Source organism: Coregonus clupeaformis, chromosome 2, assembly GCF_020615455.1.
Source record: "Coregonus clupeaformis isolate EN_2021a chromosome 2, ASM2061545v1, whole genome shotgun sequence".
NCBI lineage: Eukaryota > Metazoa > Chordata > Actinopteri > Salmoniformes > Salmonidae > Coregonus > Coregonus clupeaformis.
Window position 1 is genome coordinate 1,945,163 of NC_059193.1, and position 17,028 is coordinate 1,962,190.

At 46.6% G+C, this 17,028-nt stretch overlaps 1 protein-coding gene across 1 annotated transcript in view; it reads left to right on the forward strand.

The window, feature by feature from the left end:
* LOC121548155 (collagen alpha-1(VII) chain-like) overlaps nt 1-17,028 on the forward strand; it is a 95,506-nt gene that overhangs the window by 3,578 nt on the left and 74,900 nt on the right. The window contains exons 4-18 of the mRNA XM_045225413.1: nt 139-255; nt 963-1,118; nt 1,769-1,885; nt 2,374-2,520; nt 3,407-3,526; nt 4,811-4,969; nt 5,207-5,320; nt 5,471-5,620; nt 10,747-10,884; nt 11,161-11,307; nt 11,618-11,737; nt 12,941-13,087; nt 13,669-13,953; nt 14,447-14,586; nt 15,678-15,801. Coding sequence (XP_045081348.1) covers nt 139-255; nt 963-1,118; nt 1,769-1,885; nt 2,374-2,520; nt 3,407-3,526; nt 4,811-4,969; nt 5,207-5,320; nt 5,471-5,620; nt 10,747-10,884; nt 11,161-11,307; nt 11,618-11,737; nt 12,941-13,087; nt 13,669-13,953; nt 14,447-14,586; nt 15,678-15,801 — 2,181 coding nt within the window. The remainder of the gene's footprint in view (nt 1-138; nt 256-962; nt 1,119-1,768; nt 1,886-2,373; nt 2,521-3,406; nt 3,527-4,810; nt 4,970-5,206; nt 5,321-5,470; nt 5,621-10,746; nt 10,885-11,160; nt 11,308-11,617; nt 11,738-12,940; nt 13,088-13,668; nt 13,954-14,446; nt 14,587-15,677; nt 15,802-17,028) is intronic.

A 17,028-nucleotide genomic window follows, 5' to 3' on the forward strand; every position in this document is an offset into this window, starting at 1 on the left:
TCTACATGCAGACATTCACCCACATTGAAACGTACACATCACATTACCTGTGCTCATTTACAACCAGGCATTTTGCATATACACATGCAATTTCAAATATACTCAACGTCACAACATATTTTCCTTCCTCTGACTTAGCCCCTGTGCCTCCTGTCTCAAACTTCCGTGTGATCGAGGAGGGGCTCTTCTCTCTGAGGTTGGCATGGACACGACCTCTAGGGAAGCTCGAGGGATACAAGATCTTCATCCCCAGATGTGAGTTGACTCCTGTATTGACATTACACCACATCATTAGTCTCATCCAGACTTGGGTTTGAATAATATATCTTTCAAATACTTGTAGTGTTTGCTTTAGCCCGTCAAGAGTGCCAGGCGGGCGAAGTTTGTACTTTTGGGACTTTTCTATGGGTCCATTGCAGTAGACAACCTTAATCAACCACAGCTAAGGTATTTTAAATTATTTTAGTATTTGAACCCAGGTCTGGTTACCATAGTTATTTCAGTTGAATTGAGGCTTCATATCATGCCGGTCTCTTGGGGTTTTACATTAACTTTGACACCAGGTACAGAAGTTGAAAGGGCTATACATATCTCATTGTAAACCCCTTCACATTTTCTCTACTAGATTATCATGCCTCTGATTCCCCCATCTCTTGCGGTGTCATAACAACTTTGACACTGCGAAGGCTACAGAATTAGACAGGGATACATATTTAGTCATAATCCTTTCACATATTTCTCTACTTGATGTCATGGCTCTCATTGTCTTTGGGTGTTATAACAAATGTAATACCCGGTACAGAATTTATAATTGTCTTTATTGAAGGTAGTTATCACTTCTGGTACAGAATGTAACAGGGATACCTATTTTGTCCTAAACTCGGTAAACCCAGAACTAAAATCCAGCATCATGTTTAAGTAGTCTGTCCACGAAAGATTAATTGTGTCCTAACCCAATGCAGCCAACAGGCCAGGGCTGACCTATGAGCAGGTGCTGCGCGGCGACACCTCCTCCCATGTGATTGACAGCTTGGAGGAGGATAAGAAGTACACTGTCAGTATCTATGCTGTCTACCCCGAGGGCCCCAGCGAACCTGTCTCGATCGTCGGCAAAACACGTAAGTGACCTTGCTGAATGTGTCCACCAGAGGCTAGAATTTTACATTTTAGTAATTTAGCAGACACTCTTATCCAGAGAGATTTACAGGGGCTATTAGGGTTAAGTGCCTTGCTCGAGGGCACATCGACAGATTTTTTTCACCTAGTCGGCACAGGGATTCGAAACCAGTGACCTTTTGGTTACTGGCACAACACTATTAACCTCCAGTCTACCTGCCTCAAACCAATCCTATGCTTTTAAATCAATGAGTGGGAATTTACACTTCTAGAAAATGATGGAGAATCAAGATGCTTCCATTGCCTTTGAAAGGGATCTTGAAAATACAATCTAAGTCAATTGCCTATGAAATCTATGTACAGCATTCTGACTATGTAATAAGTTGTTTTTCTAAGATTGTCCACTAAGTGGCAGTGTAGCTTCTCCCAACATGTTGATCAGATTTCTGAGGCTGTGGTCAGGTATTTCACTATCTGTGTGTGATGCAGTTTGTCTGTACTGCCTCAGATTACATTTTTTTTATAATTTATGTAAATATTAAATAAACAGGAAGGTATTCATTAGTGTTCTTCCCTTAACTGAGACTCTCTGTGTGTGTGTGTGTGTGTGTGTGTGTGTGTGTGTGTGTGTGTGTCTATATCTATTCTGCAGTGAAACTGGTGCCAGTGCAGCAGTTCCTGGTCCAAAACGCCACCACAGACACAGTCCAAGCCCGCTGGGGCTCAGTGAAGGGGGCCTCGGGGTATCGCCTCACCTGGTCCTCCTCAGGTACTGGGACCGTATAATAATAATAATAATATGCCATTTAGCAGACGCTTTTATCCAAAGCGACTTACAGTCATGCGTGCATACATTTTTGTGTATGGGTGGTCCCGGGGATCGAACCCACTACCTTGGCGTTACAAGCGCCGTGCTCTACCAGCTGAGCTACAGAGGACCACACGTATTAGCAGTGTGTTACCAAGGTCACCCAGAAGACACACTGAACACACATTGACCACTCAGACACTGTGTCTTTGAAGTTACCTACTGCATACAGACTATATACAACTACATACAGACCATATACAACTACATAGAGACTACATAAAGACTACATACAGACTACATACACTCTACATAGAGACTATATACACACTACATACAGACTACATACAGATAAACAATGACTTTGACATAGTGTATGTATTTGACCCAGATCTGGAGGTCACCTAAGATCACAGCTACCCAACCCCCCTCCCCTCTTCCACCACCAGATGGCCATAGAGAGAACGTGAACCTGGGGGAGACCTATAACTTCTACATGATCCAGGGCCTCCACCAAGGCACTGAGTACACCATCACCATCAACCCCATCTTTGTGGACATCGAGGGCCCTGTCACCTCTACCCCAGCCAAGACACGTGAGTTACCATGGACACTGGGGGCTATGCACAGGATAAGTCAACTTTTGAACATTGGTTGTGTCCCAAATGGCACCCTATTAGCTACGTAATACACTACTTTTGACCAGAGCCCTAGCAGTGTGCCGGCTGAGGCACTCTCCCTTTATCATGCAGCTGTTCAATGTCTAATGTTCTATCCATAATGAGTGTTAAAGGGGTAATCTGGGATTTGGTACATCCATGTTTAACGTATAAATGCCTCATCAGCTTAGTTGTACTGTCTTACTCCATCAGAAGCCAGAATATACGCCAAAGCAAATGACATGGTGGCCATTTTGTTGTTTTTCGAATTCCAGACTCTAGGTTTAAGTGAAACCTGTCTACAATAGTATGTTGTTCTCTAAACTCTCAGGGAACAAATCATAACCCATCTACTCTCGCTCCCCTCTCTCTCACTCCACTCTCTCTCGCTCCCCTCTCTCTCTCTCTCCCCTCTCTCTCTCTCCTCTCTCTGTCTCTCCTCTCTCTCTCTCCCCTCTCTCCTCTCTCTGTCTCTCTCTCTCTCTCTCTCTCTCTCTCTCTCTCTCTCTCTCTCTCTCTCCTCTCTCTCTCCTCTCGTTCTCTCTCCTCTCTGTCTCTGCCTTCTCGCTCCCCTCTCGCTCCCCTCTCTCTCCCCTTTCTCCCCTCTCTCTCTCTCTCTCCCCTCTATCTCCCCTCTCTCTCCTCTCTCTCTCCTCTCTCTCTCTCGCTCCCCCTCTCTCTCTCTCTCTCTCTCTCTCTCTCGCTCTCTCTCTCTCTCTCTCTCTCTCTCTCTCTCTCTCTCTCTCTCTCTCTCTCTCTCTCTCTCTCTCTCTCTCTCTCTCTCTCTCTCACACTCTCTCTCTCTCCCCTCTCTCTGTGCCAGTGGAGAGCAGTGCAGTCCAGACTCTGAAGGCATCGGCAGTGAACACCAACAGTGCTGTGGTCTCCTGGAACTCTGTCTCTGGGGCCACCGGCTACAGACTAGCCTGGGGGCCCACTCCAGGTGACCTCTCACCTCTACACAATACACACTTGCACAAAACAAAACAAAAGAACAACCCCCCTACCCCCTAGACACTTGTGGAGATCTGAGGGGATTTGATTTGATAGTCTAGGTGGAATTGTTTTACCATATTAATTATCCCTGTCCAATCCTCTCAGATCTCCAGAAGTGTCTATGGAGCTGTGTACCTACCTACCTACCATCCCTCTGTCTCACCGTGTCTATCAAAATCAGCATCACTAGAACATGATTGGAGGAAGATTCTGCAGCGGGGTTATGGGTAAAAGAAGGTGACGGGAGGGAGGGGGTATTTGATGTCACCCCTCTGAGCGTCCCAGTGGTGACACGACACAGATCCTTTGAAATGCCAGCACTGGGCTCCCCACACTGTCACTCGGAAGTACCAGCGTCATTTTCAAGTGACAAGCTGGCATCATGGCCACCCCCTCAGAAAACAGGAAAATAAAAGGAGAGCTGGAGGGATATGTCGGTTGTTTTAATGAGGGGACGGGCTTTTGATGATGTTGATATGGGGATGACAGGAAAGGGGGGAATGTGTGAATAAAGAGGAGTGTTTGTGTCTGAAAGTGAGAGAAAAGGAATTGATCAAGCTAGATGAAAAGATGGAGGAAGGATATTAGGGTTCCTTCTCCTTTCATGTGGAAATGATGATGATGATGATGAGTTATTTTGGGGTTTAGGTTGGTTTTCGTTCTGGCATCCTCTTCTCTTCTCATTGCCCTCACGACTGGTTGCCTTTTTTTAAATAACTCGGGATGCTTTTAATGTCAACAGAGCTATGCTTCGAAATGAAAGATGTCAACAAACAATCCCAATGTCTGTAGAATTACTTGCTTTAGATGATTTGATTTGATTTTTGAAAAATGAATGCTCTTATATTTTTTGTGCTTTTTGCTTTGTGCATTTGCCTGTATTGGGCTGTAAGTGTTTGGAAAAGCAATATGAAAGGGACAAATTAAATGGAATGGCCGTTAAGGGATTCATTAAGTGACCTAATGGCTAATTATCTAATTTGATTTAAGCTACATAGTGAGCCATTTTGCAGATCATCAGACACAACTCAACTGAACACACCTCCAATAGCAGGTTTTTTTTTTTCACCAAAGGGTAGAAGTTGTCCCAATGTACAGATCTAGGATCAGCTTACCCTCCTCAATTCCTAACCAAAATCATTATGGGCAAAACACTAAACTGACCTTAGATCAGGGCTTAAGCCCTAATCCTCCCCCCTACTCCATTGTTATGTGTGTGTTATTCTTCCAGAGTTTGTGGGTCGGGACCGTCCTAGGCAGCTGGCTCTGAACGGCTCTACCACAGAGTACCTTCTGAAGAACATGGTCCATGACACAGAGTATGTCCTGTCTCTCTACGTCCTGTTTGGATCGCTGGTGGGACCCGGCGTCTCAGCTACCTTCCGCACATGTGAGTCCAAACGTTACCTCTTTCCTAGTAAAGTATATTTTCATCACTACCCTGATTACTTCCCCTTTATCTAGCACTCCGTTGTATCACCCATCAGGCAGTATTGTTTTCTGTTTTCATGTTCAGACTCTACTCCAGTTTTTGTATTCTCTGTTCGTTCCGATTAAACTCACTGACTGCACCTGCTCCCTGCGTCTTCGTCATGTTGCCTTGTATTCCCTCTTCTCTGCCCGCTAGCTCCTTTGGGATATGTGTCTAACTTCCAAGTGACTTCCTACACCAGTTCCTCCATCGACGTGGAGTGGAGTCCCATCGTGGGGTCCACCGAGTACAAACTCACCTGGAACATCGGTACTGTACTGGGCTTCTTGTTCCTAAATATAACCTTATCTGAATTTCAAAGATGAATGTAGCCTGTGAACTGGCAGTGTGTGTGTGTGTGTGTGTGTGTGTGCACATAGGTGTGCGTGCCTGAGTCTTTTAATTTGTTGTGTTACACAGATGGCAACACTCCCCAGTCCCAGTATCTGGACCGCAGTGTTCTGTTCCACCGCATTGAGGGCCTCAACCCAGAGACGGTCTACATAGTTAGCATCCACGCTGTCTACGGCAACACAGAGGGGCCAGAAATCTCCCTCTCACAGCTCACAGGTACCTGGAGAGGGAGTATGGGGCAAATCCTAACTTATGCATGATTTTTTCCCCCGCAGTGGTGCTGGTGGGTATTGGACATTTTCACTTATGCATGCATTGATGTCATTGGGAGACTAAGTGAAATTCCGACTCAAGTGGAAGCCAGGATTCGCCCCTATGACGTCAGTGAAGTCTGCAGTCACAGCAATGTGCTTGGTAGGCACTGTATACAAACAACTAATTTAAGGAAGGGGCATAGATTATTTTTTTTAAAGCAATTTCTTTGATTGGATACTGGAAATCCAAATGCGTATGCATGGAAACACAAGAAAGCAGTGGTTGACGAGTTGTTGTCGGTAGTGTACTCACACGTATGCATGGGAAACCCTCACACTACACCGTTGTAATTCCAAGACAATTGTATTTCTAAGATGTGCGTTTTTAACGAGACCACTGTTATTTCAATCGAGTACAGGCTTAAATGAATGACAACAGAGAAAATTGATGATCCATTCAGACCAGCCTTACTGATTGAACTTTCGTAACTACAGTGAGGGAAAAAAGTATTTGATCCCCTGCTGATTTTGTACGTTTGCCAACTGACAAAGACATGATCAGTCTATAATTTTAATGGTAGGTTTATTTGAACAGTGAGAGACAGAATAACAACAACAAAATCCAGAAAAACGCATGTCAAAAATGTTATAAATTGATTTGCATTTTAATGAGGGAAATAAGTATTTGACCCCTCTGCAAACATGACTTAGTACTTGGTGGCAAAACCCTTGTTGGCAATCACAGAGGTCAGACGTTTCTTGTAGTTGGCCACCAGGTTTGCATACATCTTAGGAGGGATTTTGTCCCACTCCTTTTGCAGATCTTCTCCAAGTCATTAAGGTTTCGAGTCTGACGTTTGGCAACTCGAACCTTCAGCTCCCTCCACAGATTTTCTATGGGATTAAGGTCTGGATGTCACGCCCTGACTCAAGGGACTCGTATATGTTGAGTCAGGGTGTGTATGTTCTATGTTGTATTTTTCTATGTTGATGTTCTAGTATGTCTATTTCTATGTTGGCCGGTGTGGTTCCCAATCAGAGGCAGCTGTCGCTCGTTGTCTCTGATTGGGGACCATACTTAGGCAGCCTTTTGGCACTAGTTAGTTGTGGGATCTTGTTCCGTGTGAGGTATATTGTTTGTCTACCTTGGACTTCACGTTTTGTTTCATTTGTTGTTTTGTCGTGGTGTTTATTCAATATAAATAAACATGTATGCATATCACGCTGCGCCTTGGTCCGTCCCGTTCGTCAACGATCGTGACAGAAGATCCCACCAAGCGAGGACGAAGCAGCGTGTCCAGGAGCAGACAGCCTGGACCTGGGAGGAGATCCTGGATGGTAAGGGATCCTGGACTTGGGAGGAGATTCAGGCCGGGATGGATCGCCGTCCTTGGGAGGAGACAGTGGAGGCGCGATATAGAGAGGAGCAGGGGCAACGCGGAAGACGCCGGCCGAGGAAGAAGCCCGAGAGACAGCCCCAAGATCATTTTTTGGGGGAGGCTAAAAGGGTGGTTGGCGGAGCCTAGAGGTAGAGCAGAGCCAACTCCCCGTACTCACGCGAGGAGGAGTGTGACTGGGCAGGCTCCGTGTTATGCGGAGCTACGTACTGTGTCGCCAGTGTTCCGGCACAGTCCTGTATGTCCTGTGCTAGCACCACGCACGTGTCGTGCGAAGATGGGCATTCAGCCAGGACGGGGTGTGCCGGCTCAACGCTCCTGGTCTCCAGTACGCCTCCTCGGTCCCGCATATCCTGCGCCTGTTCTACGAGCTGTATCGCCAGTGCGCGTGCATAGCCCAGTGCGTCCTGTGCCAGCGCCCCGCATGTGTAGTGCGAAAGTGGGCAGCCAGCCAGGACGGGTTGTGCCAGCTCTCCGCTCCAGACCTCCAGTCCGCCTTCGCAGTCCGGTCCGGCACGTTCCTGCTCCTCGCACCAAACCAGTGGTGCGTATTCCAAGCCCGGCCCGGCCTGTTCCTGCTCCTCGCACCAAGCCAGTGGTGCGCGTCGCCAGCCCGGTTCGGCCTGTTCCTGCTCCTCGCACCAAGCCAGTGGTGCGCGTCGCCAGCCCGGCCCGGCCTGTTCCTGCTTCTCGCACCAAGCCAGTGGTGCGCGTCGCCAGCCCGGCCCGGCCTGGCCTGTTCCTGCTCCTCGCACCAAGCCAGTGGTGTGCGTCGCCAGCCCGGTCCAGCCTGTTCCTGCTCCTCGCACCAAACCAGTGGTGCGTGTCGCCAGCCCGGCCCGGACTGTTCCTGTCCCTCGCACCAAGCCAGTGGTGCGCGTCGCCAGCCCGGTCCGGCCGGTTCCTGTCCCTCGCACCAAGCCAGTGGTGCGCGTCGCCAGCCCGGCCCGACCTGTTCCTGTCCCTCGCACCAAGCCAGTGGTGCGCGTCGCCAGCCCGGTCCGGCCTGTTCCTGCTCCTCGCACCAAGCCAGTGGTGCGTATGTCCAGTCCGGCACGGCCCGTGCCTGTCCCACCGGTGCCTGGTCCGGCACCGGTCAGCTGCTCCACTCCGGAGCCAGAGCAATCCGCTCCACCGGGGTCCAGTCCAGCTCCGGTCAGCGGCTCCACTCCGGAGCCAGAGTAGTCCGCTCCACCGGTGCCTGATCCAGCTCCGGTCAGCGGCTCCACTCCGGAGCCAGAGCAGTTCGATCCACCGTCGTCGGGTCCAGCTCCAGTCAGCGGTTCCAGTCCAGACCCAGACGTCAGCCCCTCTCCAGGTTCGGGGTCTCCCACACCAGGGTCCAGACAGGGCTTGGTACTTCGTGGGAGGAAGGAGAGGGGAAGCATCGCGCCGAGGTCCAGACCAGGGGCGCAACAGGGAGGTGGAGAGTAAGTGGTGGTCACGCCCGGAGCCGGATCCGCCTCCGAGGCGGAATGCCCACCCGGCCCCTACCCTGTTATGTTTATGTGGCGCGGTCGGAGTCCGCACCTTTGGGGGGGGGGTACTGTCACGCCCTGACTCAAGGGACTCGTATATGTTGAGTCAGGGTGTGTATGTTCTATGTTGTATATTTCTATGTTGATGTTCTAGTATGTCTATTTCTATGTTGGCCGGTGTGGTTCCCAATAAGAGGCAGCTGTCGCTCGTTGTCTCTGATTGGGGACCATACTTAGGCAGCCTTTTGGCACTAGTTAGTTGTGGGATCTTGTTCCGTGTGAGGTATGTTGTTTGTCTACCTTGGACTTCACGTTTCGTTTCATTTGTTGTTTTGTCGTGGTGTTTATTCAATATAAATAAACGTGTATGCATATCACGCTGCGCCTTGGTCCGTCCCGTTCGTCAACGATCGTGACACTGGAGACTGGCTAGGCCACTCCAGGACCTTAATGTGCTTCTTCTTGGGCCACTCCTTTGTTGCCTTGGCCGTGTGTTTTGGGTCATTGTCATGCTGGAATACCCATCCACGACCCATTTTCAATGCCCTGGCTGAGGGAAGGAGGTTCTCACCCAAGATTTGACGGTACATGGCCCCGTCCATCGTCCCTTTGATGCGGTGAAGTTGTCCTGTCCCCTTAGCAGAAAAACACTCCCAAAGCATAATGTTTCCACCTCCATGTTTGACGGTGGGGATGGTGTTCTTGGGGTCATAGGCATCATTTCTCCTCCTCCAAACACGGCGAGTTGAGTTGATGCCAAAGAGCTCAATTTTGGTCTCATCTGACCACAACACTTTCACCCAGTTCTCCTCTGAATCATTCAGATGTTCATTGGCAAACTTCAGACGGGCCTGTATATGTGCTTTCTTGAGCAGGGGGACCTTACGGGCGCTGCAGGATTTCAGTCCTTCACGGCGTAGTGTGTTACCAATTGTTTTCTTGGTGACTATGGTCCCAGCTGCCTTGAGATCATTGACAAGATCCTCCCGTGTAGTTCTGGGCTGATTCCTCACTGTTCTCATGAACATTGCAACTCCACGAGGTGAGATCTTGCATGGAGCCCCAGGCCGAGGGAGATTGACAGTTATTTTGTGTTTCTTCCATTTGCGAATAATCGCACCAACTGTTGTCACCTTCTCACCAAGCTGCTTGGCGATGGTCTTGTAGCCCATTCCAGCCTTGTGTAGGTCTACAATCTTGTCCCTGACATCCTTGGAGAGCTCTTTGGTCTTGAACATGGTGGAGAGTTTGGAATCTGATTGATTGATTGCATCTGTGGACAGGTGTATTTTATACAGGTAACAAGCTGAGATTAGGAGCACTTTAAGAGTGTGCTCCTAATCTCAGCTCGTTACCTGTATAAAAGACACCTGGGAGCCAGAAATCTTTCTGATTGAGAGGGGGTCAAATACTTATTTCCCTCATTAAAATGCAAATCAATTTATAAAATTTTTGACATCCGTTTTTCTGGATTTCTTTGTTGTTATTCTGTCTCTCACTGTTCAAATAAACCTACCATTAAAATTATAGACTGATCATTTCTTTGTCAGTGGGCAAACATACGAAATCAGCAGGGGATCAAATACTTTTTTCCCTCACTGTACATTATACGGAAAATATGGAGTGTGTAACACTGAGTAACTGGCTATTTACATAACCCACAGCCCTGTGGATGAAGTCCTGATATTGTAATTAAGTAGGGGATGTGGTGCCCTCGTTTGATTGACGGGTCATTTACTTTGAGCTTGCTATTTTAACTGCAGTTCCCTTTGTTTTCACTTAAGGCTTGTGTTTTAACCACTGCCGTGTGTGTGTGTGTCACTGCTGCCTGGCATGGTTGTTATCATCTAATAGTTTTATCTGAGTTCGTTTCGACTGTTAGAAACTTTTAACAGAAAGTACTTGCTGGAACTGGCCTTGTGTAAAACAAAAAACTCTCTCAATTTACATTGAAGAAGTCCATCCAGTCTGTTGTATTGTGGAATGAGGAACATTGTCACAACATTAATAATGATAATTAATTGTATATGTATTCAAGGTGAGCATCTGGAATATGCTCAAAGCGTTCTATGTTGAAAGGCAGAAACTCACCTCATCCACCACCAATGTGTAGCATCCATGTAACGGCAGCCATTTTGTGGCAGAAATCTCACCACACATCTATTGTTTATCTTAAACTAACCTACATCTACTGTTTGATGTGGTTGTGTCAGCATCGGTGACAGAATCAGAGCTGATCCAGGCGGTCAAGGAGGTGAAGGTGGTGGATGTCGGAGTCAACTCCTTCAAACTGGCCTGGAGGAGAACACCTGGGATCACTGGCTACAAGATCTCCTGGAGCCCCTTCCATGGTGAGGAACACACACATACATGTATGCACACGCACACACACATACACACACATTCACAAGTAGGCTCTATCTCAATTTGTCTTTCCGGCTTCCTTGCATCCCCTCACCTCCCTCTTGTATTAGAGGACATGGAACCTCCCCTCAGACCTAAGTTCTGCTTCAAGGTGAGGAGAGAGGATGTGAGGAATGAAGGAAAGATCATTGTGAAATAGCTGTAGGCTATCCTGTTGTCCCGACCTATAAATATCCCATGCATGTTGGCCTCCCTGCCTCTAGGTGACGATGAGAAGTCCCAGCTAGTCTCTTCCTCCACTACCGCCTTCACCATTCCTAAGTTACAGGAGAGCTCTGCCTATAAGATCCAGGTGGCGTCTTTGGTGGGGGGCCGAGAAGGGAGCCCGTTCCTGGTCACTGCACGCACCTGTGAGTAGTGAACTATGGCTACACCTCTCAGATATTCCTCTGGATAAGAGTGGCTGCTAAATTACTCAAATGTAGACCTGTCACACGTCTCTACTCACCTAGCACCACCACCTAGCCAAAAAAGTAGCAGTAAGGTATCTTAAAGTCATTCAGTGTAGTTGAGGGGATCAGTTTGAGGAAGGCGAGGCGCAGAATCGATAATCTTGATCACATAATGAGTAGTTATTTGGGATGCAAGGTGATTTGTCTGCAGTCTGACTGCGATGTAGCCATTCTCAATCACTTATGTGTTGGATGTGTTATGTTCCAGTGGACCTGCCCAAAGTGAACGGCTTCGCAGCGCTGGACACCACAGACAGCAGTACCTCCCTCAACTGGATCAGCGTTGCCGGGGTTTCTGGGTACCTGCTCTCCTGGAGGCACATCTCAGGTCAGAGGTCAAAGCACAGCCAATCACATCAGGATATGACACCAGCACAGCCAATCACATCAGGCTATGACACCAGCACAGATGATAACGTCAGGCTATGGCCCCATTCAAAATCCTTAATAATGCATCCTTCCTCAATCAATCTATTTATACAGCACATTACTGACAGAGGATGCAATTCAACATTCTTAAACAAATACAGTTATAAAAGGTGAGAAAGATAAAAACACTGTTTTCAAAATGAGACAATTATTTTAAACAAATGTGGACGTAAGAAACTAATGCATTCAAATAAATACAAATACATAAAATAGATAGTATAAAATAAATAGTATGATTAAAAGCACCCTAAGTAAAAGCACAGCTAGAAAGGTGTTTCTTAAGATCTTTCTTAAAAATGTCTACAGTTTTTAGGCCCTCCCGTCTCCCAATGTTGAAGTAGTCACTGACTAGATATGACTGGGTAGGTGAACCAAAGGGCTCCCCCACATGGCTTTCAACTGCCAGTCATTTCTAATCAGTGATTATTTCAAGGAAGAGGGGAAGGAAGGAAGCACATTCATACAATTGGAATGGGGCCTATGACAGTGACATCAGTATAGGCCTAGTGTTAATGACTTTGTGCTTTGTGTGAGCATGGCAGTTGGTGGGTATATTTAGACAGTACCTCACTCTCTTATCCAAGTCATTTCCTTCAATAAACTGCCTAAAGTACAAATGTAATGTCAGGGATTGTCTTTCATGTCCCAGTCACTTTTTGGTAATCTCGGCACCCAGAACCAAATGATTCAGTCTGTCACACGAGAAGCCTACTTGCTGGAGATTTTATCAGAGTGAACTATGCTAGGTTTCATCTTCTCCATTTTTAAAATGTGAAGTGTTTGGAGGCCATAATGAATAGAAATCATCATGTAGGCATAATAATTATAATCCGCGGGGGCGAATTCAAGGTGTAAATGGTGATTTTGTCCTGTAAATTGTCAATTGTTCCAAACTGTTAATGTGATGTGGCTATCTGAGTTACCCTTGGAATTAGACTGTGTTATGTGTTTTTAGACGGATGACAATTTTTTGTGGTTGTCACTTTTTACAACTGTTCACCCCTTTGACCAACCTGTGGACAATTTGTTCCCAATGACATACCTGGCTAAAGGTTAAATTGATTGTTTTTTAACTACATATGAGCACACTTTTTATTTTCAGGGTTGGACACCAAAAAGGAGAAGCTTGGCCCTGCTGCCACCATGTTTAAGCTGAGTGATCTGCTGTATGGCAGGACCTACGTCTTCACCATCAGACCTCTGTATGGAGAGGTGGAGGGACCCATCAACTCTATCTACCACAAGATAGGTAAGGCTTAATACCTCTTCACATTATGGCTCCAATAGACTGGAACAATAAACAACGTGCTCACTCAAAAGTTCAAAAACGACAACAACAAAAAATGTTGACTGCTGCTATCCTTGTAGATATCCTTGCAGATATTAACGCTGTAAGAAATGCAACATTTGGAGAGCTGTCCATTAAATTTTTATACACTTCACTGGAAACCGTCTATCATACAGGACATGCTGGTTCATGTACTTACTAGGTCATTACTTAAGTTATTACTCAGTAATTACTATGGTGTAGGTGTAGGGCAGCTAGCCTAGCGGTTAGAGCGTTGTGCCAGTAACCGAAAGGTCTCCGGTTCGAATAACTGAGCCGACAAGATGGAAAATCTGCCAATGGGCCCGTGAGCAAGGCACTTAACCCTAATTTGCTCCAGGGGTGCCGTACTACTATGGCTGAACCTGTAGAACAACACATTTCACTGCACCTAGCCGGTGTATGTGACATTACAACTGTAATATATAATATACACAGTATATCATGTAAAATGTGTCCAAGCACAACACTACACTACTGCATATTAATCTATTTCCTTACAGTGGCCAAAGACCGTCCTCTTGTGCCTGTCCAGTCTTTACCCTCCACGCCTGCCCCTCTCCCCCCTCACACCCTCTCCGCCTCCCACCCCAACGCAGCCAACACCACCACGGCCCACTCCCCCATCACCAAAGCCCCCTCCAAGGCCACTACCGCTGCCGCCAAGAAACCCCCAAGCACCACCATTGTCAAAACAGCTGCAACCACCACCAGCGTCGGCCATCTCACCACCACTACCAGAAACATATTGGTTTTGGATACAGAGACAACTGTTGGACCAGGGCCAGGTAACAACTGTATTTATAGTACCTATATACAGACACAGTATATATTAACAGACACTATTATCATCAGACAGAACATTGCTAAATGAACATGGTGAAATCTACAGTCTTAAGAAGTAGTCTCTAATGGAGGTAAGTGCTGTTATTCTGAGGGTCTGTTAGTTTGCTCTGCTTGTAATGCCTAACAGCTATTCATCTACAGTAGATGAATAGCTGTTAGGCATTACAAGCAGAGCAAACTAACAGACCCTCAGAATAACAGCACTTACCTCCATTAGAGACTACTTCTTAAGACTGTAGATTTCACCATGTTCATTTAGCAATGTTCTGTCTGATGATAATAGTGTCTGTTAATGACCACTATCACTGTCACCATGACCGGTGTGTGTGTGTGCGCGTGCTTGCGTTGCTGCGTGTGTGTGTGCCTGCACGTTTATGTGTGCGCATGCGTGTGTGTGTGTGTGTGTGTGTGTGTGTGTTTGTGTGTGTGTTGCAGTGTGCGGTAAGGTGAAGGCAGACATAGTGTTCCTGGTGGATGAGTCGTGGAGCATCGGATCCAATAACTTTGCCAAGCTCAAGGACTTCCTGTTCCGGGTTGTCACCTATTTCCCTGTGATTGGTCCTCAGGGTACACAGGTCAGAGGTCACACACCTTCACTATTTCAAAAGCTTTACTGTTCATTTTAGGATTAACAGACACAATGTATGTTAACACATCACACACAATAAAAAACCATAGCAATGTAAGAGTGAAGTGTACCTGGTTTACTGTACCTGAAGTGTACCTGGTTGACTGTACCTAAAGTGTACCTGGTTGACTGTACCTGAAGAGTACCTGGTTGACTGTACCTGGTTGACTGTACCTGAAGTGCACCTGGTTGACTGTACCTGAAGTGCACCTGGTTGACTGTACCTGAAGTGTACCTGGTTGACTGTACCTGAAGTGTACCTGGTTGACTGTACCTGTCATGTGGACTGTATACTACTGAGCTCCATCATAGTGAGTCTGGTTTCTTCCTACCAAGCTGGTCCTGGCCACCCTCACCTTGGCTTGTTCTTTTAGGGGTTAAGGTTCTGGTCACCCTCACCTTGGCTTGCTCTTTTTGGGGTTAAGGTCCTGGCCACCCTCACCTTGGCTTGCTCTTTTTGGGTTTAAGGTCTGGTCACCCTCACCTTGGCTTGCTCTTTTAGGGGTTAAGGTCCTGGTCACCCTCACCTTGGCTTGCTCTTTTTGGGTTTAAGGTCTGGTCACCCTCACCTTGGCTTGCTCTTTTAGGGGTTAAGGTCCTGGTCACCCTCACCTTGGCTTGCTCTTTTTGGGGTTAAGGTCCTGGTCACCCTCACCTTGGCTTGCTCTTTTTGGGGTTAAGGTCCTGGTCACCCTCACCTTGGCTTGTTCTTTTAGGGGTTAAGGTCCTGGCCACCCTCATCTTGGCTTGCTCTTTTGGAGTTTAAGGTCTGGGTTGTTGTTGCAAACTTTGTGACAATGTTTTAGATGCAATATGTTAAAAGCTGAAACCTAAAAGCACAGGACATTTGAAATCATCTTCCTTTTTCAGTCCGCCCAAAGTATGTACCCTATTGTACAAGCGTAGCCTCTTGCTGTATTTCATTCAAACTTTATTTTCTATATAGGCAATATGAAGGGGAATGATAAATGTCATGATAAGATAACTTTGTTATTGAATGTAGGTAATTGCCACTGACTGTCCCGTCTCTCCCCTCAGATAGCAGTGGTGCACTACAGTGATGAACCAAGGATAGAGTTCAAACTGAATGACTACAAGAACAGGAACTCTGTACTAAAGGCTCTGAGAGGAATACGCTATGGAGGAGGCAACACCAAAACAGGTACACACACACACACACACACACGCACACATACGCACTGACACTCTGTCTGCGTAGAATGTCTATAAGCTTTGAAAGTGGAGACCTCACAAACGTCCAAAGGTTAACTTGCCTTGCCTTTTGGAGACAGCTTTGCATTTTCACAACTAATTAACTAACTGTTTCGCCCAGGGCCAGATTACCTAACGGGCACGCAGGGCACGTACCCCTGGAGGTCGGGTGCCCCCCAGATAGCATATGATAGCAAAATGTGTAGAGTTGCAGGAAATTAGCTTTAAAACTGCTAAATGTTCTCTCAGCCTCATGGCAAAATGTGAACAATAGCATGAGATGAGCTATAAAACAGCAATTTTTCTCTCTGACCCATGACAAAAAGTGTAGAATCTTCTTTAAAACTGCAACATTTTCTCATAGCTTCATGGAGGTTGATGCCCCGGTGGCCCCAAATGCGGTAGTCCGGTGCTGGTTTCGCCCCACAGCTAGCTAAGATGTTTAGCTAGCCAGCTGAAGTTTTTACCCTCTTTTGCTAGCTACCGTAGCCTTGTCTTGTCAAACGCCTGTTTCCAGAAATGACCAGCTGTCTCCAGTTGTGTTTGCATTTTGAAATTGTGACACACCCTCCATGCCTATTCACTTTCAATACATATTGACTCTCTATATTGTGCCTGCGTAAGTGCCTGCGAGCAAGTCTGTGTGTGTGTCTGTGTGTGTGTCAGTGGCGGCCGGTGCCGTTTAAGATGAGGGAGGATGATAAAATGTTTTATGAACATGGCCTTATTTCTATTACAGCATATTGGATGACTGTCATTCATATTCCATTCACCCAGCTCAATGTAACATCGATAGGTTTAGGCTACTACATGATACTCGAATTTTCCCTGTACCCATCATGAGGTTGCTACAACCTAGCCTATGAATGAAAGTTTACAATGTAGGTACACAGGTCGAGAGACAGATTTGAGGTGACAGACAGTGACACATGGACAGACAGTGACACATTCAATAACGCGTTGCACACTCTTGCCTGCATCTAGCTGATATAGGGTGTAATCATTAGACCAACAGTTGCAAAATAGAGTTTCTATTGGACAAATTCAGTTATGTTTATCCCCTTTTTGTTCCGTTCGCTTCCGTTTAAGAAATGTTTTTTAACAGAATCGGCACAATGAATACACCCCTGATCACACGCAAACACAGTTCACTTTAACAGCAGCCACATACAAACAG